The sequence below is a fragment of the Suricata suricatta genome, chromosome 4 (assembly GCF_006229205.1).
Source record: "Suricata suricatta isolate VVHF042 chromosome 4, meerkat_22Aug2017_6uvM2_HiC, whole genome shotgun sequence".
Taxonomy (NCBI): Eukaryota; Metazoa; Chordata; class Mammalia; order Carnivora; family Herpestidae; genus Suricata; species Suricata suricatta.
The window spans coordinates 143,804,401-143,830,533 of record NC_043703.1 but is presented as its reverse complement, the minus strand read 5'-3'; the positions used below and the strand labels follow the sequence as shown (position 1 = coordinate 143,830,533).

At 38.8% G+C, this 26,133-nt stretch overlaps 1 protein-coding gene across 8 annotated transcripts in view; it reads left to right on the top strand.

Moving 5' to 3' along the window:
• BABAM2 (BRISC and BRCA1 A complex member 2) overlaps window positions 1–26,133 on the top strand; it is a 396,153-nt gene that overhangs the window by 32,110 nt on the left and 337,910 nt on the right. For 4 of the 8 annotated variants that reach the window (XM_029938033.1, XM_029938032.1, XM_029938037.1 and 1 more), the window contains exons 3-4: window positions 2,397–2,504; window positions 8,833–8,909. In XM_029938033.1, coding sequence (XP_029793893.1) covers window positions 2,397–2,504; window positions 8,833–8,909 — 185 coding nt within the window. Of the gene's footprint in view, window positions 1–2,396; window positions 2,505–8,125; window positions 8,190–8,832; window positions 8,910–26,133 lie in introns of those variants that run through there. The other 4 variants (XM_029938035.1, XM_029938034.1, XM_029938039.1 and 1 more) reach the window with 2 other exon arrangements.

Sequence of the window (26,133 nt, the reverse complement as noted above, 5' to 3'; positions counted from 1 at the left end):
ATGGACATTTGGGCTCTTTCCATACTTTGGCTATTGTCGATAGTGCTGCGATAAACATTGGGGTGCATGTGCCCCTTTAAAACAGCACACCTGTATCCCTTGGATAAATACCTAGTAGTGCAATTGCTGGGTCATAGGGCAGTCTATTTTTAATTTTTTGAGGGACCTCCATAGTGTTTTCCAGAGTGGCTGTACCAGTTTGCATAATTTTAGCCATTTTTAAGTGTACAGTTCATAGCATTAAGTACATTCACATTGTTGTGTACCCAAAGCCATCCATCTCCAGAACTTTTCCTCTTACAGAATTGAAACTCTGTACCCCTTAAATACTGTCTGTTTCCACCCTCCTTTCAGCCCTTGGCAACTACCATTCCACTTTCTGTCTCTTTGAATTTGATAACTCCAGGCACCTCATATGGATGGAATTGTATAGTATTTGTCCTTTTGTGAGCGGCTTCTTTCACTTAGCGGAATATCTTCAGGGTTTGTCCATGTCGTAGCGTGTATCAGAATGTCTTTCCTGTTTAAGGCTATTGAATAATATCCCATTATACACATATGTCACATTTTGTTTATCCATTTGTCAGTCTCTATTGGCACTGGGTTATTACCAGTTTTTGGCTACTGTGTATAATCCTATCAAGTTTTTCTTCTTCAAGAGAATATGGTCTATTCTTGGTTCTTGGCATTCTTTTTACATTTTAAAATCTACCTTTCAGGTTCCAGATCAATAATGGAGAACTGACATCTTTTCATTATGTAATCTTTAATTTGTGAACATGTCTGTATTCGTTTATTGTTTTATTTTCTCCTAATAGTTTTCTACATAAAGATCTTGCACATCTTTTGTGATCTTTATTTCTACATATTTGATAGTTTGACGTTATTTTGATGGCATCTTTCTATAAGTTTTTATTTTTTAACTGGTTGTTGATGGTGTATAGATGTACGTATACAGTCTACAGTTGATTTTTGTGTATGTTTTTTGTTTAGCAACTTCGCTAAGCTCACATATTTCCAGTGCCTATAAAGGTTTAAAAATTTTTCTGTATGCAAACTTACATGTATATTTCATGTAAATATAGTTTTATTTCTTCCTTTCCAATATATATACCCCAATCTCCCCATGCTACTCTGTGCTTGATAGGACTGCTGGCACAATATTGAATTAAAGTGGTCGGAGTGGGTGTCATATCATTCTCTGTCTCAAAGGGAACAGTGTAACCTTTTGTTATTAAATGTGATATTGTTGTATTTTTTTAATAGATGGCCTTTATCGTATTAAGGAAGTCTCTTTTTTATCCTTATTTACAAAGAGTTTTTAAAATCATGAATGGATGTTTACTTTATCAAATACTTATCCAGCACTAATTTAGATAATCCTATTAATTTTCTCTTTTATTCTGTTAACAGACTGAATTAAAAGCACCTATTAGAGAAGAAGAAAGGTTGAACATTAATGAGTGAAGCATCATCTCAAAATATTAAAAATTTTCCCCCACCTAGTTCACTGTTGAAAATAGTGTGTGAGCCTATCATTCCTATTGGAATCATATTGCAATTTAAACCACATTTTTGTTATAGGAACACCTACTAACATTGAAAAATATTCCCTCCTTTAGAGTTGAAGTCTATCATTTATAAATGGAGATACAGCATATAAACTGGGAATAGCAACGGATGAACTGGCAAATACATGTTTTTTTGAATATTTTAATTTTATAATTTTTAAAGCATTCTGAGCTGAGTCATATATTTTGGTGGTGGCATTTTGGAATCCTCTGCTAAGAACTGGACCCATCACTTTCTAGTAGGACCTAGAAATAGATTTCGGGCTTTAGAGATGTGGAGGATATATACGTGGTGTGTTGAGAACATCATATGTCATCAAGCAAGTGGTGGCGTTCTTCTGAATGTTGTAAAAAGTCTATCTCAGTGCAACTTTATTGCCTTCTTTTACCAGTTTTAATTCATGAGTCTCCTTGTAGAAAGGCCTCAACTTGACCTACTGGGTTTTGATGTAGTCAACTAGATGGGCCATAATTCCCTTTTAAGGCTGAGGGTGTAAAAGTCTGTGAATCAGAAGGTCAGATACCTTTGTGGATAAAAATGCCTATTTTATAGATTACTTAGTAGGTGTTCACATAGCTTGTGGCAGTCTTCTAGCTTCTACGCTGCTGCCTTTCAGTCTATAAGCCATGATAATTTTGAAATTGCTTTGGTCTGAGTGGAATCATTGATGATAGAGTTAATTCAGGGAAAATAAATTCTGTATAATGAAGAGGTGGTGAATATGAGCTAACAAGAATTCACTCTACCTTGTGACTTGAGAGTTGTTTACCAAGCGGTTATTGGTCTTTGAGCCTATTTTGTTTCACAGTCACCTGTGATTTTAGGTTGCCAAAGCCGAAGACTTCCTTCTCAGCTGATGTTGAATATTGTTGGTTAAGCACAAACGTCATTATCAAGAAAACAGGAAGCTGTGTAGGAGAACGTGCCAAATGGTAAATTAATAGTTTTGAGGAAACTGACGCAGACTCAGGGAAGGAACCCTGGACACTTCTACTTTGTTCTTTTCAGATGCTTGTAGAGTAGAAATGGTTTAAATCATTCTCCGCCACCCAAAGCAGATCAAATAATAGATTTAGTATTATATCGCAAAGCATATATTTTACTTACATTTTGCATTATCTTAAAAATGCTAATATCATCAAGGTTGTAGAATATCTTTGTATAACTTTGTTAATCCATTTTTGGCTATCACTAAAATCATATAAACTATAGGGAAATTGCCAACTTTTCCTGTTTATAGTGATACCTTAATAATTTGAGTCATATCTCAGGGGCTAGGAGCAAGTAATAACTTAAAAAGGATTCAAATCCAAATTTACTTTCACTGTTTTTTTAAAGAGTTTGCCAGATAAGTCAAGAGTGTTACCATTGTAGAGCCTCTTAAAATCAAATTAGGTCCTGTTCCCTCCTTTGCATCACTGATTTACATGTATTACTTATTACTGCTAAATCACTTTCTTTTCACGAAAGCTGGTAGGGTAGAACACTGTTTTTGGCAACAGTTTGTTAGCCTTTACTTTTTATTATTTTAGGCACTTAATAAAATGGCATTTATTGACAGATTTATATTTCACACTTTTTACTAATTCTGATGGTTTCCCCTTTAAATATTGAGAGGTGATTTGGAGTGGTATTTAAGGAAATGGGCCCCAGAGCCAGACATTCTGGGTTTGGATCCAGTCTCTGTCCCTAACTAACAAGGTAGCCATCTTCCCTGTGCCTCAGTTTCCTCATCTGTAAAGTGGAGGTAATAATTGCATCTATTTCTGAAGGTTGCTGTGGGTTTAAATAGTTCAATCTAATTAAAGAATTTAGAATAGTACCTGGGACATAGCAAATGCTCAGCAAATGATAGTTCTTGTTTTTATTTATTGTGAAAATAGTAATTTTAGGAAATGACTTATATAAATTCTAGGTCACATGTACAGCTATTCAAAAGGAGAACCTCTTACAAATAATAACACTTTTATCTTAGAGGTGAGGATAAGAGTATCTTAATTCCAGTTAAATCGCTGTTTTTTGTCATGAAAACAGCACAAGACTAGGAGTCAGTTTATGCATTCATTCAGGAAACCTTTATCGCCATATGTAGTTGTTGGAGTATCCACATCCTGGACCCAGTGCTGGATGCTGGAGATTTACAGGTGATTGAAGGATGCCTGTGGCCAGAGTGCTCTGGGAGTGCTTTCCCGTCCCAGTGCGCTCACTGAGTGACTGTGAGACCCTTGGCCTTCCCTGTCATCATCTGTAAAATGATAGTTGCGGAGTTTAGCTTATGATGATAAGTATATACGAAAATGTCATCAGTGCTGATGCTTAGTACCGTGCTAGATGTTATACTAGGACATTTAAAAAAAAAGTATAGAACAGTTTTAGCACCAGGAATCTTATCACCTGGTTGGAAAGACAAACCACCTTTGGAAAATAGATAAATCATAACTGTGGGAGTCATGTGATGAGATGTAAGCGAAGAGGTGGCAGGGATGAGAACATATGGGGGTTGTTAGGCTTAGCATTTTACTGTAGGTGTGGCTAGCTGGCTCTACGGTCTGTAATAAGGCGCTGTTCTGCCTGTTCCGATGCTGTCAGGAATTCCCGCTTGGAAGTTCCCACATGCATAGTCTGCAGAACGTGGTCGTTTAACTCCTCTTGTTCTCTTAGGTGTTAAACTTTGAAGTAGTGCATTCCCAGCATATTGAGGTGGTTAGAATTTAGTAAAAGATATCTTTTTAGAGCATAGCTCTTCATCTTAAAACTTTTCTTTTCAATAAAATGCCAAGATTTTTTGTTTGTTGTTCTCATTGCTGCTGTGTTCTGTGCACTTAGCACAGTGCCTGACAAATGGTAAGCACTTAGAAAATATAGTTGAGGGACAAATTTGAAATTACATTTTGTTGTCAACAGTTTTTAATTCATTTAAAGTTATTATCAAAAGATACTCAATTTGGAATACTGCTTTTTTTTAACGTTTATTTATTTTGAGAGAGAAAGGGAGAGAGAGAGAATGAGTGAGCACAGTGGGGGGGGGGGTGAGGACAGGGAGAGAATCCTAAGCCGGCTGTCAGCATGGGGCCTGATGTGGGACTTGAACCCACAGAACCGTGAGATCATGACCTGAGCCCAAGTCAAGAGTAGGTCACTCAGCCGACTGCACCACACAGGCGCCCCTGGAATTGTGGTTTTTGAGCCCCAGCTCTAACTGTTTGGACGAGTTGCCGTTATAAAACTAGAGTTTTAATGAAGCCAGCAGCCTTTAGTAGCTTTTTCATATTCCTAAAAAAATGATTTGCTCGATGAATGAACTTCTCCACTGTATTTGTTATCTGTTACTGATATCTGGCTGCAACATCCTGGGAGACCCTGTACCAGAGCTGCCTAACCAGGCCATTCCCAAAACCTGACACAGAAACTGTGAGGGATAACAAATATTAGCAGTGTGAAGTTTTGTGATGTTATTAAAGACTTTTATACATATTTTTACTTGAAAAGTGTTCATCAATAGATTACCCTGCAGTTTTTCTTTCTTCTTTTTTTTTTTTAATTTTTAAATGTTTATTCATTTTTGAGAGAGAGAGAGAGAGAGCGTGAGTGGAAGAGGGGCAGAGAGAGAGGGAGACACAGAATCCGAAGCAGGCTCCGGGCTCTGAGCTGTCAGCACAGAGCCTGATGTGGGGCTTGAACCCATGAGCAGTGAGATCATGACCTGAGCCGAAGTTGGTCGCTCAACCAACTGAGCCACCCAGACACCCCTACCCTGCAGTTTTTCAAATATAAAAAGGATGTACCTAACTTTAAATATTTATAGAATTATAAAGTAGTTCATGTTCATCACAAAAATCAAAACAATGCAGGAACGTTATCAAAGAAAGCTGTAAAAATGACTCCAATCCTGCCACATTTGGTGACTCTCCTTCTGATAGGTAACATGGAAGACAGAGCACAATTATTATTTTAAATAATTTGCTCAACCTTTCATGGGAGAAGCTGAGCACCGTTAAGGAGAGAGAGGCCTGCTGATGGCAACTTAGTCTTTCCCCTATTGACTTGAATGGTTAAGTTCTTGGCCCCAAATTTGAATATTCCTCTCAGCAAAATAGAAACCTGGCAGTTAATTGGAGATTAGCCATTTTAACTTGGGAATCCTCTTTGGGGAGTTTGGCCCCTGCCCTCATCCCCACTCCAAGCAAGTGATCTTTCTGACAATATATAGCACTCTAAAGAGAGTTTTGGCAAATTTTTCTTCTGGCTTTTCCATGATGTTTTATGGCTCTTGTGGATTGGCTGGCTCCTCCGTTACTCAGGCTGTGTCTCCATATACGATTTGCCTGTTGTCTCACACTGTGCACTCTTGATTCCCCTTCTTCCTAAACCTGCTCTTCTTCTGGTCGTCCCTAGTCAGTTTTCTAGGTGGCAGGATGGTTTAGTGTTCTTCTGGCTGTATTTCATGTACGCGAGACAAAAAAAGACTTCCATGCTGTTCTGCCATCTTGGCTCTTCTCCGACGAGTGGACTAGTCAAGTCCATGCCTCCTGTTAGGACCACGCCACCCCTAGTCCCAAGTGTCCATCATCTTTCTTTATTGCAGTGGTCTCCTGGTGGTTTCTGTTTGACTTCTTTACAGACTCTTTTTCCATAAAGTAGTCAGTGTGATCTCTTAAAAAGCATAGAATCAGATAATATTACTCTTCTTAAAACCCTCCTTTGAGCTTGGAATAAAACCTGAATTAATTGCCACCACCTACAAGGCTCCTTGCGATCTGTCCCTTGCTTACCCCCGTCCTAATCTTTTGCTGTTCTTTCCCTCATCCACTCTGCTCTACTGCATCGCCCAGACAGACCAAGATTCCTTCCCCCAGATATATGCAGCTCGTCCCTGCCTTCACGCCTTTGCACCAGCTGCTTCCCCGCCTGGAGTGCTCTGCCCCAGAACTCGCCTTGCTGCCGCCTCGGTGGCCCCGTGGTGTTCTGCAGGTTTCGGGTTTCACTTCCTCTAAGGTCTTCTCCAGTCTTCCAGTGTAATGTAGCCCATTTCGCTGCAACACTACTTTATTTCCTTCATAACATTTAGCAATTTTGAGCCATCTTTATGTCTTCCTCTCTTGTTTATCACTTCTTTTTCTTTTGCCAGAATTTAAGTTCCTTGGGACCATCGATCTTGTCTGTCTTGTCCACCCTGTATTCCTAACACATAGAACAATGCTCAGTAAATCTTATCTAAGTAAAAAAAAAAATTAAAAAAAAAATCAGTGAGTGAATCACTCAGATGGAGAAATGTACTTTTTAACACCCTAGGGTGATTGGAGCCAAGCTGTTCACGTAGGAAGGGAGGAAGGAGGAGGGACGGAGCACAAAGCACTGCCTTAGCCCGAGTTAAAGTATAAAGGAAATAATACAAAAATGTGGCCCCACAGTGAATGTAACAATTGAGAAACTAATTTCACATTGAAAAAGACTAGTTATTCAAACAAACTAGAATCAGATTAATCCTCAGGATTTCCTGTGCTATTAATAACTTCAGTTGCTAAGCTATATAAGATAGGTAGATAATTTGATCTTCATGATTGTGAATGGTGTTTATTTTATTTCATTTTTTATTAAAAGATAATTTTAAAGCATTGTTCATGGAATAGATGCAAGAGAGGTTCTTAGGGTTGTTTGCAGGGCCGTTTCTGTCATTAGATTATGTTTTATAATCCTTTATGTGTTTTTATAAGTGTTTTCAAATAACTGCTAGAAAAGATATGTTATAAGGGAAATACTTTCATTAGATATGCCTTGAAGAGTGTTTTTTTATATTGAACAGTAAAGGAAAATGTGTTCTTAAAACCTATAAAAAATTAAAATTGGTTTACTTTGCAGTCATTAGTGTAGCTGTGGTTGTTTAGTTTATAAACTGGTGTTTTTTTGTTGTCTCCTAAAGATAAGAGGAAAACGTCAACCTAGTGATTTATGATTAAATACATCTGACTTAAGCTTTCTGTCTGGGTGTTTTCTCTTTTTACATTTTGGGGAAAAGTTATGGTAAATCTAATATGAGATCTGAGTACGTTTTTTTTAGAGTCCACATTTCTCAAATTTATTTTCAAATGACTGTTGCCTTCAAAGTGGCCATCAAGGGAAGTGGGACATTTATTCCAACAATGCTTCCATCCCTTAAAATACTCTTTTCAGAGATGCTTCATAGTCAGTTTTGGAATTATGAAAGGAACTTAGCATATTTTGCTTTACTTTATAATTGATAAACTTCAATTTTTAAAACTAAATAAAGACATATAATTTCCTCAGTTGACATTGTAGTGATATTAATGAAGCCAGTGTGGCCGTTATGCCATTGAAGTTGATTTGTGAGATCATGAACGATATCTTGTAAATTTGTTTAAAGAACAAAGAACATTGTTTAACTTTGTGAAGTAATAGACTGAAAAGAAACCAAACACCTGAGTGACCAATTCACCCCTTTTAAATTTGCATTTTATCTGGAACCGAGGGCAGTGCCTTGTGCCCCGCTGTAGATGGAAGAGAAGGGGCTGCCAGATCCAGAGGAAACAGCTGACCTTCGGAGAGAAAGAGGAAATGACCTGGTGTCAGGAGAAAAGGCCAGAAGTGGACTCTTTCTAGTACTGAGTGAAAGCTAAGATCTGTGTTTAAAATCTGTCCATAAAACTACTCTTCTTTTACAATTCTTGGCAGCAAAGATTACAGACCTGTTTTGGATGATACACTTACTTTGAAAGTCCAGCTACACTCACTTGAGAGAAGTAGCAGGAGCTATGTTGGTGTTTCTTGTTAGAAGACATATAAATTCTGGGACGCCTGGGTGACTTAGTCAGTTAAGCGTCCGACTTTGGCTCAGGTCATGATCTCAAAGTTTGTGGGTTCGAGCCCTGCATCGGACTCTGTGTTGACAGCTTAGAGCCTGGAGCCTGCTTCGGATTCTGCATCTCCCTCTTTCTCTGTCCCTCCCCTGCTCATGTCTGTCTCTCTCTGTCACTCAAAAATAAATAAATGTTAAAAAAAAAAAAACAATTAAGAAAAAGAAAGGCAGCATATAAGTTCTATTGTGAGATAAATGGATCATTTGTTTTAGGGCAGGTCTTACTCTCTTGGCTTCCAGGACCATCGAGGGCTTTTATTTTGATTTATAAGCCAGTTTGTTAACTTTTTACCTATAAGGATCACTTTTTGATTTACTTTATTAAATATCATAAACATGTGGGCTTTTTAAAAAATCTTTTCTTCTCTTTCTTTTTTTTTTTAAAGCTGCACCTCATTGACTCCTGGACCTAACTGTGACCGATTTAAACTGCACATACCGTATGCTGGAGAGACATTAAAATGTAAGTAAATGATGACTATTTTATTGAAAATGTATATTACAGTGCTAGTTATCAGACTTTGTGGTTCAGTTTTTATTTCTGGCTGTTAGGCATTATCACTAGGATTTACCATTAAAAAAATTTTTTTTAATGTTTATTATTTATTTTTGAGAGACAGAGTGTGAGCAGGGGAGGGACAGAGAGAGGAAGACACAGAATCCAAAGCAGGCTCTAGGCTCTGAGCTGTTAGCACAGAGCCTGACCTGGGACTCGAACTCACAAGCTGTGAGATCATGACCTGAGCTGAAGTCGAATGCTTAACCGACTGAACCACCCAGGTGCCCCTAGGATTTACCACTTTTTGAAAATTTGTCTTTTAATCTGAGTTCCATTCAAAGTAAGGCAGTGGGCAGGGAATTATCTGCGGTCAAATAGGCATACACCGAAATTCTTAATTTTTAGGCCTGTGCAGTAATTCTTGTATTCTTTTTTCCTCCATTGACAGATCTTATGTAATTCCCCAATAAATAGAGTCCACTGCTTTAAAGTACCTGACTATTAGGGAGGAATGGCTGCTAACTCCCTTCTGGAACTGTTGCTGCCAAGAACCTAGTGTTGCTGATGTACTCCTGCTTGCCCCCTGAGCATAAGAGTCGTGCCTCCGAGACTCTTGGCACAGGTTAGGATTGTCAACAGGTCCAACCTTCGTCCAGCAAGGGTTGGAAATGCAGTGGCTACCACTGGCAGAGTAGTAACAAATGAGAGGAGCGGGCTAGGTGTGGCAAATGGGGGCACACCTACCCTATCTTGAGGGGACTGTCTCTGTGGAGAGGAAATCTGATTTATATAAATTCTTTCATTTTAGGATCCCAACTACTTTTTCAAAAATTAGAAACATAGCATGGGGCAACATAAAGCAGGTCAAACCAAATGTGTGTGGGGCCTGGCTGGAGCTCTTCGACCACTGATCCGTGACCTTGATGAAGAGTAGGCAAGACCTTTCGTTGCATTTAGTCCACTGTCTACAACATCTACCTACACTGTATCAGCCCTTCTCTGCTGTTATTTTTTTTTTTTAAATTTTTTATTTACTTTTGAGAGACAGAGAGAGACAGCATGAGCAGGGGAGGGTCAGAGAGAGAGGGAGATACAGAATCCAAAGACAGGCTCCAGGCTCTTGGGCTAGCTGTCAGCACAGAGCCCGACGTGGGGCTTGAACCCACGAACTGTGAGATCATGACCTGAGCCGAAGTCAGACGCTTTAACTGACTGAGCCACCCAGGCGCTCCTATTACTTCTCTGCGGTTATTACCAGTGCTGATGCTCTAGTGCAGCGTGGAGATGATGGCGGCTTTGGCGGGCTAGTCCCCGTCTCATCAGGAATTTTCTCTCTTGAGCCTGTTCTTGTGGCGAACAGGGGATTGAAGTCTTTTTTGTCTTCACCAGAGGAATAAGGAACATAAATGTTAAAGATCAGAAGATGAGTAAATAGTGCCCGGTGGACTCTTTTTAAATTACAGGCCCGCAGGGGCTACATCTTAATATTCTGTAGCATCACAAATGCAACATTAGGTGAAAAATGTAGGACATGCTGACTTGTTAACCTGGCATTATAATTAGATCATTCTCTGGAAACCACTAAAATACATAAGAATTTCATCTGCCTGAGGTCGTGGGACATCCCAAATGGTTTTTGAAAAAATTATTAACTAAATTTAAAAGAAACGATTAAACTAGATCAATTACATTGTTAAAAATGTAAAAAAGTTCAGAATTTTTTACACATGAAAGCTGCAGTCCTCTGTTAGGTTTCTTCCCAAGCCCACTCTTGTTTCCCAAGGGACCCACTTACATTTTTTTTTTCTCTGATTGTTTCAGTATGGACTTCTTCTGGGATGGTCTCCATAAATCTAAATAATGTTTATGCCTCTGTTTTTGACTTACCAATTTTAGATATTATTATCCTTTGACTCTCTGCTCTGATACATGAAGCATTGGCCTATCTTCACTGAACTCTGAGTCTTTTCTTCCTCTTCGGTCCAGTTATATCACCACTAGTGGTTCCCGTTTTGGGTACCCTGGAGCTTGAACATTTTCCATTTCTGTTTTAAGGACCACTGTAAGCGCTGTATGGTACAGTTGAAGGAACAGCCCCTAAAACATTCGTAGTAAGTGCCTGGCATGCAGTTGGCACTGTCTCTGTGCGCTTGTGACAACTACTTGGTAAATACATTTATTTATTTTCCCCTTGACCACAGAGAGTGTCTTGGCTCCCACTCCTTGAGATGGAGGTATTAGCTCCCGCCCTTCCCTCTAGGCCTCTTCTTTCACTGCCCAAGTATTGTATTCTTTTCCTTCTGTGTTGTCAGAATAACTTATGATTTGTTCTAAACCTAGAGTTGTCTTCTGTGCTTTGTTTATAAATGGCTTGAATGCTCCTGTACAGTGATCACTATGGGATTTGCTTGTGTCTTTCTCTTGGATTTGACCTTGTATTGTAGTCTGTGTATTAAAAATTCTAGTTTTGAAGAATTAAAACATGATTGCTGGAACACAGATACCTTGCTTAGACTCCACTCCTCTCTCCACTCTCCTTCCTTTCCTGTGGCCCTGCTGATCATGTTTATTTACCATAGTCATAATTAGGTATCTTAATTTCGAAGAGCTCTTTCTTGCTTTTGCTCTCTGTTCCTCTTTTACAACATTTTGTTCTTATTTTATGACTACGGTATCTTGAAAGCTTGCAAAGAATGTGGATTTTTAAAAAAGTTTTCTTAGTTATTTTAATTTCCCCCAGGGATTGTATTTTTGTTTATTTATCATCTTTCTCCCTCTTTACTATTCTGGAGTCTTTCCTTAAATAAAAGATGGGTTTCAGTTGTCTGTATTTATGACAGACAATGAACTTGATTAGGACTTCTTTGTGGGTGAACCGAGCTTACTGAGTGGTGGGTCAATGGTGGACACCTGCCAGTGGGAGGCAGTCCTGTGTGTCCTATTATGGATTCAGCTGTTCTGGCTCTCCCCCAGATCACCCTCTTTCTTTAGAAAATCTCTTATATTTTTAAGGGGGGCATACACATCTGGCCACCATACCGATTTTGGGGGGTGGGTATCATAGACTTTCTCATGGAGCTTGGAGTTAATTTCCCCATTCTTAGCCCCAGTTTTCATTTTTCCCTCTCCTCACCATGGATGACTACAGGTTTTTATGGGCCCACCGGGACAGAGGGCTTCCTCCTCCCCAGGAGCCTCTTACTCACATCACTGCAGCCAGGACTTGCCCGGCCCTCTCTCGTCAGCTGCTACTCTTCCCTCCGCATTCTGCCTTCTAGGAATTTGTGGAAACTGTTTGTCTACTGAGTGCTATTCTCTTCCCTTCCTCTTCACTTAATGTTATTTTGAATTCTTATTTTCTATGTTTCTTTATTGTTTAATAGAAGGGTGCGTCTTAGAAGGGAGAAGAAATAAATGTGTGTGGTTAGTCCACAGTCTTGAGGCAAAAATAAAGGAACTTCACAAAGATCTGATTAGCTGTATGAGTTTATATTAGAAAGCATTTACTAATCTATATCCATTCTTTTTTTAAATTAAAAAGATTTTTTTAAATGTTTATTTTTGAGAGAGAGAAAGAGACACAGTGCGAGCGGGGGAGGGGCAGAGAGAGAGGGAGACACAGAATCTGAAGCAGGCTCCAGGCTCTGAGCTATCAGCACAGAGCTTGACGTGGGGCTTGAACTCATGAACCGTGAGATCATGACCTGAGATGAAGTCGGACACTTAACCAACTGAGCCACCCAAGTGCCCCAATCTATACCCTTTCATTACTATAAGATTTTTCCAGGAAATCTCTTATAATATTGATGATTAGGGTATTGGACTGGAATACCCCATATAAGTTAATTATGTCCTCTTAAACTACTGGCTCTATATAATCATTATATACTAGGGACTTGATTTAAACCATAGAATGCTCTGTAATAATTGAATAAAAAACAAACTTTGTATATTGAGGTTCTTCCACATTAAGATGAGTCAAAGTTCTAGGCTAAAACAGCCCACAGCCAAATAAAAAGGAAAGACAGTTGATTATGAACTATATTTATAAAAGTTCATTGAATTTGAAGAATGAGTTTTTTTTTTCTTCTCAAATTCTTGACATTATTTAGGAAGGCTTTCTGAAGGATGTTGGTCTTATGATTAAGCTAATGTTAGAATCCCTTGCTTTAAAAAAAGTATCTGTTAAACTTGAAAAGTGGCACACTTTGAGGTACTGCAGTGCTTCAGCATGGAAGCCAAACTATAAACCTTTTAAAATTTCCAGATGGAAATCGTTTTTTTGATAGCTGTTGAAAATGTGATAGAATTGTCAAAAATAAATCAACTACATAAATTATGAAGCATAAGTCACTGTTCTCTGACAGTATAAAAATGGAAAACTTTACACAAAGAAAATCAAAACAAACCCTTTGAGATAGTTAAAACTTAAGTGATGATCAGCAGAACCATCTTTACTGGACTCGTGTTTTGTGAATCTACCCACATAAATTTGTTCATGTCAGTGATTACATAGCGAGGTTATTTTACTTTCCTTAGTTTGTATGATATTTAGGTGATAGTTATTTAGAGTGTCTTTCTACAAAACAGATGAACATAGAGGAAGGGAAGGAAAAATAAGATAAAAACAGAGAGGGAGGCAAACCATAAGAGACTCTAAAATACAGGAAGCAAACTGAGGGTCACTGGAGGGGATGGGCATTAAGGAGGGCACCTGGTGGGATGAGCACTGGGTGTTGTATGTAAGTGATGAACCATTGGGTTCTACTTCTGAAATCAATACTACAGTGTATGCTAACTAACTTGAATTTAAATAAATACATATAAAAAATGAAAAAAAGTATTTGTGACTGTACTTACTTTAAAATTACAATATTTTAAAATTAATTGTTTTTAGTTTTTTTATATAAATATTTCTGAGAGGAATTTGTTGAGACATGATATGTTGATAGTAGTGGTAATATAGAACACTTAGATATTTTATTAACCTTGATAATTAGTGTAGGTTAATTCTGTGTATGCTTTGAAGTTGATGGAAATAGATAATTTACTGTTTCAACCAAATTTATTGTAAAAGAATAAATCATTCGAAGCAAATCATGAATTTACAAAGAGTCTTTTTCCCTCTTGGAGAACATTAAGATTTTGCATTGCTTTAAAATTAATGTTAGACTCCTTTTTCTTTTCTTTCTTTCTTTTTTTTTTAACTCCTTCATTTTACTTTTAAAAAACCTGGCAAAGCCAAACGCTTTCTACATATGTTTTTACTCCATCAATTTTTATAATTTCAAATATATTATATCCAAGATCAGTAAGGTCACAGTGGTTAGTTGTCATAAGACCTGTGACTGAGTTCTACCTCCTGCAACTAACACAGTGTTCATCTTTACCTAATTAACTCTTATTCTGTGCAGCCAACATTTTAACAAATGTAGATTTCTAAAACAAATATACGCCATTGAAGAGTTACGTAATTTAACAGTCCTTGGAAAATAACTGTCATTGCAAACAGAAAAGCTCTTTGCTTTGTTTAGGAAACAGACCCAGAATGAAACTTAATTTCGTGGCAACAAGAGACAAATAAGTATAGATTTAAATTATATTCTATGGTAACTATTAAATATATATATTTTTAACTTATACCTTTATCTTTCTAAGCACAGGGTAGTGGCTAACCCAGGGCTTTGCAATCTCAAAGCCATTTTGTAAACAACTTTATCTAAAGTTTTCTCATTAAATCCTATTGAAAACTTGTGGTAGGTGGCTTCAACTATAATTTTAACCAAGGCTGAATTGAGGTATTTGGAGCTTATAGTAATTTTTTTTTTTTGTAACTTTAAGCTCAGTGAAGTTAGAGATGGACACTGTTTTGCTTATTACATGAAATCTCCAGGCCCCAGCTGGTAAAGGTACTCAGCTCAATATTTGCTGAAGGAAGGAAGTAAATGCACACGTGCATGAATGAAGCTTACTGTTCAGGTTTTTATTGGTTGAAGTATCGTGTTATAAAGAATGTGGCATTCTGTCCCTTGTATCTGTCTTTTGCCAACAGAAACTCAGTCTTTAGAAGTTGTTGATTAAACAAGGAATTTTTAAATTGGAGCAGTGCTCTTAACAATTCAGAGGCAAGGGAGGATAATAGCATACTCTGTAGATTTGGAGTCCGTATCAATTTTGTCTTTATATATTTCACTTTGCCCTCAAAGTAGATTAATGAAAAAAGCATGTAACTCAAGTTTATATTTCAGAGTATTTTGTGTATTAGGAAACAGTTATTCTAGAAATGTTTCCTCTGTGAACAAAGGAAACTTCAGTTAATGATAATGAGAATGAAAGACAAGGGAGAGGACATGTTTCTCCCATGAATTCGTGAATTGATTCCAATAGAATTACCCACATTCAGAATTAAATCATTGAAATAAAAAAGACCAGAAGATTACGGTACATTAGCAGTGGTATTCTTGTTTCTTCAGCTCTTTTAATGTGAAGAGACAACTGTTGGGCAGGGAAAGACTTGCCAGTTTGTGTAAGATTCTTATGCAAGGTATCAAAACATGTCTGAATTAAAGAGAAGTCCTTGAATTTCACGATTGTAGAAGAGACAACTGGCACTTACTTGGACAGGATTGGAAAAGTGAAATCTTGGAGTGCCTGGGTGGCTCAGGCGGTTAAGCGTCCAACTTCAGCTCAGGTCATGATCTCAAGTTTGTGGATTCGAGCCCCACGTCGGGCTCTGTGCTGACAGCTAGCTCAGAGCCTGGAGCCTGCTTCAGATTCTGTATCTCCCTCTCTCTGACCCTCCACTGCTCGCACTGTCTCTTTCTGTCTCTCAAAAATTAATTAAAAAAAAAAAAACATTAAAAAAAACAAACAAAAAAAAGAAAAGTGAAATCTTCAGTGATCAAAACTGATTTAAATAAAATACAGGTTAAGGTCTAGGATGATACCACTAAACTGAGTGAAAATCCACCAGTGAGAACAAAGTCATATGAGCTTCATATAAACACATATTTGTAAATATAGCGGCCCTAGTCACTCTGTTTAACACTCGTGAAGAAATTACTGTGTGTGTGTTTTGTGGACCCAATAAATAGGGCAGGGAGGGAGGCTGTTTTTGCTATTTTATTTCCATTCCCTAGCTTATTGCCTGGCATTTAGAGGGGCTCATTTAATAGATGTTAGCGGAATGCATTAACTGTGTTCATTCTTTGGATATGGCCAGGGTGAGGTTTGATGAAGAAGTGAGCAAACTTTGAAGTATTCTCACTTTTACAAGTTCTTTGAATGGCCCCACTTATGTAACTATATAAAGAGATTACTGAAACATCTTAAGTATATTGAGCAAGTCTGTGGCCAGTAAAGCAAACTGTTTGCTAGCATTGGTTTCAAATTTGAAATTATCTTTTGTTTAAAATTTGTATTTTTCATACTAACAACTTTTTCTTCATCAGAGACTGTTTGGTTATAAGAAACCCATTGAAGGAAACATAAAGCATGTGTTTGTCTTTATGAGAGATTAAATGAATTCCATGGTGCCCAAGGGCAGGAAGCAGAGCCCAGGCCTCAGAGGGGACAGAACCTGGGACGAGCAGGAAGTAGACACCGTAGAGGCAGTCGGCATCTGTCCTTGTTTGTCTCTCCTGCCACATACTCTGTTGTCACTTTATTCACTTTACTCTTTTTCCCAAGACTTCTCTGTTTCTCCTGACACTGAGTGGAAAGGGCTGAGGCCCCAATGTGGTGACTCAGATCAGGGCCACCAGAGGTAGCCTATGGTCTTTGAGTCTAAAGTCCTGGGAGAGAGAGTCTGATTGGCAGCTTGGACTGAGTGCCCACTCTTGATCCAGTGGTTCGGCCAAGAGTTCTGGGTAATGGTTACCAGCGGCCGGTTTTAGCACAAGGTAAGCATGAGCTGGGCAGGTTCCCAGAGAGGCATCAATTACAGGAATTCGTATAGGAATTCTTTCTAAAGAGTTCCAGATGAAACTATAGATGTTTTCCTTTTGTCTTTAACAATCAGAGCAATGCAGTTGTTTATCATTTGAGAGGAATGATGAACATTTCAAAGCCATTTGCAGCAGAGTGAAAAAGTCATGCCAAAAAATTACCTCCAAAGGTTTTGAGTGGAAAGACTTTCCCAGAGGAAGATCCTTATTTTCAAAGGAAAAAATGAGAGGAAAGAAAAAAGATTGTGATTTGGATACTCCATTCTTTCCCATGTCCTCAGAGGAACATTGTTAAATGGCCATTCATTTCCAAGGCTTTGATACGACATCACTGAATTTAAATTTATAGTTTTTGGGGGAATGATTGCAATAAAATGAAACCAACCTTAGGACTGCTTTTGCGATGGAATGTTTTATTAAACAGTGGTGAAACATATACAAAGATTCTTGCAGACGCATTGCAAATAGTGTTCCAGAACTTCTACTTTACTGGATCTTGAAACTCAAGTTTATTTTTGACTCCATCTCTTTAAGCGGCTTGCGGGTGCGAGCATTTACACAGCGCTTCTTGCAGCTCGGGTCTAATGCACACTGCTTTGTAGCCAGCTGTGCTGTGAGCTCAGAATGCTCTTTCTTTCCTGCGCTTCATCCTGTATGATCTTTCTCGGGCAGCACTGTTTAGAGACACTCGGGCCCTGACACTGATGGCTGTCAAACAAACGAAACACCAGAGACGTAGCACCTGAAGGTCCCAGTGGTGTTGAGGTGAATGTTGCACCTGCTGAATAAGAGATTTAGGTCCTGTTGATTTAATCGTATCTGTAAGAACTTTGTGCTTTGTTCAGTTTGCTGCTATACCTTATGTTTTGAATTTTTACCAGTAGGTCCATAAGCTGGCTGCGGTGGCTGTAGCTGTTGGCCCTTTTGTTGGGATGGCAGTGTGATTTCTTTCTTACATTTTTTTTTAAAGTTTATTTATTTATCTTGAGCGTCCGCATATGCATGCGAGACAGAGTGTGTGAGCTGGGGAGGGACAGAGAGAGGGAGAGAGAGAATCCCAAGGAGGCTCTGTGCTGTGTCAAGCTTGGCACAGCACAGGGCCTGCCTCAGGGCTCGAACCCACGAACTGTGAGATCATGCCCTGAGCCGAAACCGAGTTGGATGCTTAACCCACTGAGCCACCCAGATGCCCCTCTTTCTTACACTGTCAAAAAGAAGTAATCGGTTTGGAAAGTGTTAACCAAGTGATCTTTCTGTGCTAACCCTGTCCTTCTCCCCTTCAGTATTTTAGTGACCGAATCCCTCAGCCTGGCATTCAAGACTGTCACAGCCTGCCATTCCTGCTTCTCTGTACCCCCTCATTGGAGCTCAGCTGACAAACAATCCAAGTCAAAAGTCTACACAACCCATTTGCTCATTGAACTTCTCAAATACCCCACCTTTCCAGTTTCAACTTTTGGTCACAGCGTTTGGCTTTAGTAGAATGGACCAAGGAAGTAATAAAGTATCCTGACGATTTTTGTGGCGTATTTGGTTCTTCACACGCACTCACAGATCAGCCACTCTGCTGGGTGCACTGTCTGTGAATTTCCTGGGCCAGCTCTCTTCTTGCCTCCAAGGTCACCTGCAGGGAGGGGAGGCGTCAACCATTTTCACTCTGACTTGTAACAGTTGAGCTAAGTAAGAAGTCGGACACTCTGTCCAGGGACTTAGTATTTTGCATCATGCTGAGGGGCATTATAATCTTCCGTGGTAGCATAGTTCATTTTACTTTTATTTTTGTCTTCTTAAAAGATTCATTTACTTAAAGATTATTATTATCTAGCATTCAGGGTATTTTTAGAGGCTAATTAGGGAGGCAGGTCACCTTTGATGTAGTGAATGTTCTAAAAAATGCTCATGAAAGGCAAGTAAGAAGTGCTAATTTTGTGGAGTAGACATTATCTCTCCCTTAGATTTTGAGGATTCCTTTGTCCTGGTCTTTCAGAACATCTTATTTTCTTGGAATTCATGGAATGTTAGAAAAATTTCTGGTTATAGTTTATTAAAATAGCTGATAGAATTGCTAAAATGACTTACTGAGCATTTGTTTTGTAGAGCACTTATTTTGTGGCTTATTTATACACATGATCTCGTTTAATCACGTGGTAACTCTGAGGTGGAAATGTATATTCCTTTTTAAAATATTAACTTTCTTGAGGTATAATTTACATATAATAAAATGTACGTACAGTTCAATACATTATGTCAATTATAAACACTCGAGTAACTAAACCATAGTCAAGATGCAGAACATTTCCATCCCCCCAAGATAAAGAACATTTCCCCGTTCTGCACATCTGTCTCCTCTACCACCATCCTCACAATCCCTGAGCCTTCTCTCTGAAACCATAATCCAGTTGTTCCTGTTTTAAAATTTCATAGAAATGGAATCATATACTATGTAGTTTTTGGTATATGGCTTCTTTCATCAGCATAATGTCTGGAGATTCATTCATATTTTTCCTTGTATCAATGCTTTGTTTCTTTTATTGCTGCCTCTTATTGCATTGAATCCATACAAGTGCCACAGTTTTTTGTATTCATTCATCTATTGAAGGGCATTTGAGTTTCCAGGTTTTGACTGTTATGAATCCAGCTGCTGTCACATTGTTGTTTGTCTTTTGTGGAGGAATGTCTTGATTTTCTTGGATGCATACCTCGGAGTGGTGGTGTTGCATTGTGAGCTACTTGTTTGTTCAAAAGTCATTGCTAAACTGTTTTCCAAAGTGGTTGTACTGTTCCTGTTCGCAATTTAAGAGCAGTCTAGTTATTCTGTATTTTTGCCCACATTTGGTATTGTTCTTATTTTTAGTTATATCCCTTCAGGTCAATGTGTACATTGTGGCTTTAATTTGCATTTTTTTGTGCTTATTGGCTATCCATATGTCTTTTGTTGTGAAATACATATTCACATCTTTTGCTCAACGTTTTGATTGGATTGTCAGGCTTGTTGTTGAGTTATAGATGGTCTTTATATAGTCTAGGAAGAAGATGTTTGTTATTTTGTCAATATTTTCTTACAGTCTGTGGCTTCCCCTTTTATTTTCTTAATGATGTCTTTCCAAGAACAGGAGTTTTTAATATTGATTAAGTCCAGTTTAACAATTTTTTCTTTTATAGTTTATGCTTTTGACTTTTTGTTTAAGAAATTTTTTTCCTACCTGAAGATCTTGAAGATTTTCTCCTGGAAGTTTTATATTTTTACCTTTGACATTTTGGTCTGTAATCTATTTTGACTTAATTTTGACCACATATATGTTCATTAACCTTTTAAGTGTGAGTCTATTTCTGGATTTCATATTGTATTCCACTGATATGTCTGTCTATCCGCATGTGACTGTAACACTGCCTCGATTATTATAGTAAGTCTTTAAATTAGTTAGTGTAAGTTTTACAACTTACTTTTTCAAACCCTTTTTGGCTATTCTAGGTGCTTAGTATATCCATAGAAATTTTAGAATCAGTTTGTCAGATGTCTGCAGAAGTCCTGCTTGGAATTGCATTCAATCTGAAGATAAGTTTGTAGAGAATTCACATCTTAATATCAAGTGTTCCAATAGGTGAAAATGGTAGCCTCTCCATTATTAGGTCTTCTTTAATTTTTTCCAGTATCTTGTAATTTTTTTGTGAACATGTCTTGACAAATTTTCTTAAATTTACCTCAAAGTATTCCATGTTTTTGAGTCTAATTTATAGCCTATATAGATTTTTTTTGAACTTTATCTAGTTCTTTGTTGCTAATCCCGCGAAGTGTCAGTGATTTTAATACCTTGACCTTGTATTCTTCTGCATCCTTAAATTCACTTACTCGTTCTAGTACCTTTTGTTTAGGTTCCTTATGTATTTTCTTCAAAAACAATCATATCGCCTGTGAAAAAGAGTTTTGCTTCCTCCTTTCTGATCTGTCAGAATTATATTTCTTATTGTTGCTTTATTGTACCGAATGGGCTCTGCAGCACAGTGTTCGAGTAGAAGTGATGAAATCAGTTCTTCTTGCCTTATTTCCAGTCCTAGGGAGAAGGTGTTCAGTGTTTTATCATTAAGCCTAATGGTCAACTGTAGTTTCCTCTATTCGTTTGAGAAAGTTGCCATCTCTTTAAATGTGCTGAGAGTTTTTATTATGAAAAGAATGTTAATATGCTAAATGCTTTTTCTCTATTAGGATGATCACATGGTTTATCTCTTTTATCCTATTAATATGGTGAATAAACTGGTTTTCAAATGTTGAACCGTGTTGCATTCCTGGGATTAATCCTACTTGACCATTATGTATTATCCTTCTTATATATTGCTGGATTTGGTTCATTCATATTCTCTAAAGATGTTTGTATCTATATTTGATGCTATTATTTCTGTACTTCTCTTATAGTATAGTGCAGTATAATATATATATGGTATATATGTAGTATATATATATAGTATGTATTATATATATGTATATATAATAGTATAATAAATACTGTATTGCATATTTGAGACAATGCAAAAAGAAAGCCAGTAGTGGCTTTACCCTTCTTATTTCCCTTTTGATACCATTCACATTAATACCATTGGTAACAACCCCACCAAAACAAAACAAAACAAAAATCCTTGTTTTTCTTCTGCCTTTGGCTACAGGGCTAGGTTGTAAAAGGAAGGGAACATAATGTTTTAGTAAGATCATGTCTTTAGTGAGGGGGAGTTAGAGCCATTAAAAAAATAATAATAAACAACTTAACCAAAAAGGATGGCAAAAGAGGAAGGTGGTGGCTAGAGGGCTTAGGACATTCCAGGGAGTTATGTAGGTTTGGGATTTCAGATGAAGACCAGATACATCTAATTTGTGAGGGGAATGAAGGACCAAGGGAGAGCACAGGGTTAGCTCGCGGAGAAAGAATCGTCTTAAAAAAAATTCTTACGCAGTCTGAATAAAATTTGTATTTCTCCTTCCTTGGACCTTAGAAATTAGAATCTTCTCCCAGTGCTGTCGTGCTGTGTGGTGAAGCCAGTTTGGTCGTGGTGCTGTAAGCCGAAGTTGATGTGGTTGCGCTCAGTGTACAGAAAAGTTACATACAACTCCTCTCCAGTTAGTTCTTTCCCTGTGCTTATGCCGAAACCTCTCCATCTGGAGAAGTGCCAATTTGCCACTAAATTTAAATAAATAAGAACATTTCTCATCAATAGGGGTGGCAAATTTAGCCCCTCTTTAGAGCACTGAGCAATTTATGACCATATGTTAAATACCATAAAACAGCTTTAAAGACTTGGTCCCTGGCCATTGCCAGATTGCACCGTAGGAGTAGAGCCGCGCTGCGAGGGACTGGGAATTCTTCCTCCGGCCCTTGGAGGCCTCAGTAACTCACTGATGTCACAGCCAAAGAGGCCTGTTTTCAAACATTCCCTTTATAAAGGTGAAATACTAAAAGATTCCATTTTGGCATTTGGGTGCAAAGAAGGCAAGACTTCTTTTCGATTCCGAAGGGTCAAAATTAATATGGAAAGTGCTGTGTGGGAGAATGAGTAACTTGGCAGCAGTGAGTCCAGAAGGCAGGTCTAGGAATAGGTAGTAGAGATCCTACTCATTCTTCTTCTTGGAGCGTGAACTGGACTTTTATAAGGCATAAGCAAACCAAATCTCACATGTTTCTAAATTGTTTTCGCCAACTTTTACGGCATTAATATTAATGTTAAAAACGGTTATTAAAATTTCGTCCCATAGTGCTGCCAAAATAAGTCTTTCTTTTCTTCCAGGAGGATGACTCATTATTTGGTGAACTCCAAATATTAGTTTTTCTCCTTTCCATCATCACAGGCTGTGAATCATTGATGGCATTCAGTGGGCTCATGGCTGAGGCAATGAAGGGATGTGCCAGCAAACATGTGATTTTTTTTTTGGCCCAGAAGTGCTGTAGGACCTCAGCTGGACTTGGAGCACATGTTACACTGCTGGTCCAGGCAGGGGGCAGTGTGATTAAATAGGAATAGGCACTGAAAAGCTTTGTACAGGATTTTTCTGACTGTTCTCTCTGAAGGATCACTCTTCTTACAGAGGAAGATGATGAAATTTGGCTGTCACAGGTCCAGGACCCTAGCCTTCTTGGATGTGTAAGTGCCAGCCCAAAGGCTGACTTCCTGTCAGTTCCTGTGTGGTTTGCACTACATCCTCTTTGCCACAGATCAGTATTTTAGGTTGTCTGTCATAACTGCTAGCCTGTAAATTCTTGGCAATTTGATCTCCGTTTACAGCAGGCAGCTGGCATACTTCTCTAGGAAGCGCAGCTGCAGAGTCCTGTCTCCCTCTTCCTAAGGCCAGGAAGTGTACTATTGTTATTCGTTTGCTGCTTTCTTCCTTTGAAAGAACAAAAATCTTCAAACTTTGGCAAGTTCCGAAGGTGCCCTGTACAGTTTGAAATTACCCTTTGCATTTTGTTGATCTAGGGCAAAAACTTGAGTGATCTTTGACATCATTTGTAAATCTTGTCTGGTTTTTCCATAACACAGGTATGTATATTAGTTTTCCCCCCTGCAAATGAAGTCATGCTGAAGTCCTCAGAGAGTCACATCAGGGTAATTTGTTTTGTTTTGGGGTTTGATTTTCAAGAGTAGTCTAATTAGTTAGGCCATACTATTGCCTCAGTTATTTCTTCTCTGTGTTTCTTTCCCTTAACAGTGGGAGTTTTCTGGGGCTCCTGGGTGGCTCAGTCAGTTATGTGTCTGACTTCGGCTCAGGTCATGATCCTGTGGTTCGTGAATTCGAGCCCCTCATCGTGCTCTGTGCTGACAGCTCAGAGCCTGGAGACTGCTTCTGATTCTGTGTTTCCCTCTCTCTGTGCCCCCTCTCAAAAACAAATAAACATCAAAAAATTAAAAAAAAAGCAACAGTGGGATTTTTCTCTTCCTGTAATCAGCAGCCATTAAGACTATTTACTTTGGGTATGTCTTGAGTAATTGCATTGGATTTTCAACCTTTATGGAACACAGAGATATTTAAGTCCCATTTCCCTACTATTTAATAGTAAGAATAAAGTATCAGTTTTGTTCTTCCAAGTTATCAGGCCAGAGGGTGAACTGTGTTGCAGAATTTAGAAAGTGAGCAAATTTCCTCCTTTGTTATGACTCAGTGGTCACATTTTGGTAATTGGACTTTATTTACGTCGGACAAGAATTCCTTTAGCCCAGTTCATCTGGGAGAAGAACCTGTTTGTAAAGAGAATGCAGACTCATGCATGAGTTATTTTACGTGGTACCCTTTTTACAGTCCGTTGCGGCACAGATCATGTCTACTACTGATTCTTTTTTCATCTTTATTAAAAACCCCATCTTTGTGAAGTTCAGCAACATCAGTAGTGCAGCTCTTGGTTTCCTTTGTGTTCTGGTTCTTGAGAGGAATGGAGGGAAAGGAAAGGCAAATTGTGCTGCTTTATGGAAAAAAAAAGTGAACGTTGTGAAGATGTATTTGATGTCCAGTTTATGGGCATTCGGCAGTATCTTCAGAAAAGCAGCCCAAATCCTGCTAGTCTATGGAGGGTTGTGTAAAGGAAGAAGTTTGGATTCAAGATATGGGAGAAGTGTGTATCCAGATAATTTATGTCAATTAAATCTGTAGTTCCTGAGATAGTAATATTGTTAAACTGTAGGGGTGGGAACCCCTTTGATCTCTAAGGCCTGTATGACCCACGGAGTAGCTGATCACTGAACGGGCACTGCAAGCTATGTCTCATGGGGGAAAGTCTGAATTGGAAGAATACTAAGTTCTGTAACCTTTTAGCGGGACATCAGAGAATGAGGGGATGTCAGAGGATCTGAGAGAGAACAGCATTGTTTCCTTATTGAAGAAAGGGAGAAATAACTAGGAAACGTTACACAGATCCACTAGCTTGATGTGCATATTTAGAAAGTACCAGAAAAAGACTCACGAGAGTAGTTTACCCACACTTGGGCTAGAATAGGACTAACCAGTTTTACTTTGTAAGGAACAAATCTTCATAGATTAATGTCTTATTATAGAAGGGTGACTATTGTACTAAACTGAGAAGAAAAGAATAATTTGAATCTGTCCCAGGAGTAGCAGGGCTTTTGGTTCTGTCTTTGGAGTGGATCCAATAAGCAGATCATGCGGCGATTCGTTAGACATAAAATGTGTTGCTTGACAGAATGCTTGAAGTCTCATCACTGAAGAATGAATGCTGCTTAAGGTGGAAATCTGAGAATTTGGTTGCCTTAAAGTAGAGCGGTGCAGATGAAGAGCCATTGTAGAGCAGTTGTTCTTCTGCAGTGATTTATTTAGTTTTAGTGTTCTTATCCTGGCGTTTTTCCTTCCTGTAATTTCACTATACTTGGGTAAGACCGGTTCCAGGCAACTGCATTCAGACATCAGATTTTTTTTTAACCTGCTCTAGTAGGGTTGGCCATCTTCCGCAGAAAGGGAAGAAAAGAAAAGAATCCACAAACGTCAGAACACTTACCACTTCTCCACCCTACCCGTCCACTCCTGGCGCACCTACCCAGTCCAAATTCTGAAGCATGATGTTGGAGGGCCTCCATGGTTTGGCACTGTCAGAGCCCTTCCGGCATCCTCTCTTCTCCCAAGCCAGATCACTTTGACAGTCTGTTCCCTACCCTTTGTTTTCAACTCTGTCTGCTGTTTTCCCATCTGAACATCTTGTTCCTATTGTGCCGTCTACTCATCATTCCTGGGGCACATGATTTTCTGCCCCCTAAGTTCTGCTAGTTCTTTTACCGTTGCCTGTAATTAATTACCTTCTCCTGTTTCTTTATCTCAGCCTCCTATGAGCCTCCACAGAGAGTGGACGTTTTAAAAAAGAATTGATTAGCCCACACATGACTTTAGATGAAGTATTCTGTGAAGCAGGAGTGACGGATTGTCCAGAAGTAGCCGCAACTGAATCTCCTGTCCCACGTGCTCTGCTGTTCAGGGTGTGACCTTCCCACTCCTCCTTCAGGAGTTGGAGTCTAGTTTTCCTCCCCTTGCATCTGGGTGGGCTTGTGATGATTTTGACCAGTAGAGTGTTACACACATAATGTCACATGACTTCTGAGGCTGTCCAGCTTCTGCCTCCTCAGCAGGAACACCTGCGCGTGGGGCCCTGCGCCTCTGCGTAAGGGTCCGCCCGGCTGCTGTGAGCTCGCCATTCTGCCAGGGAGCTGTGCCACGTGGAGGGGTCACGTGTAGGCACGCACGTGGCAGTTCTTGGCTCTGA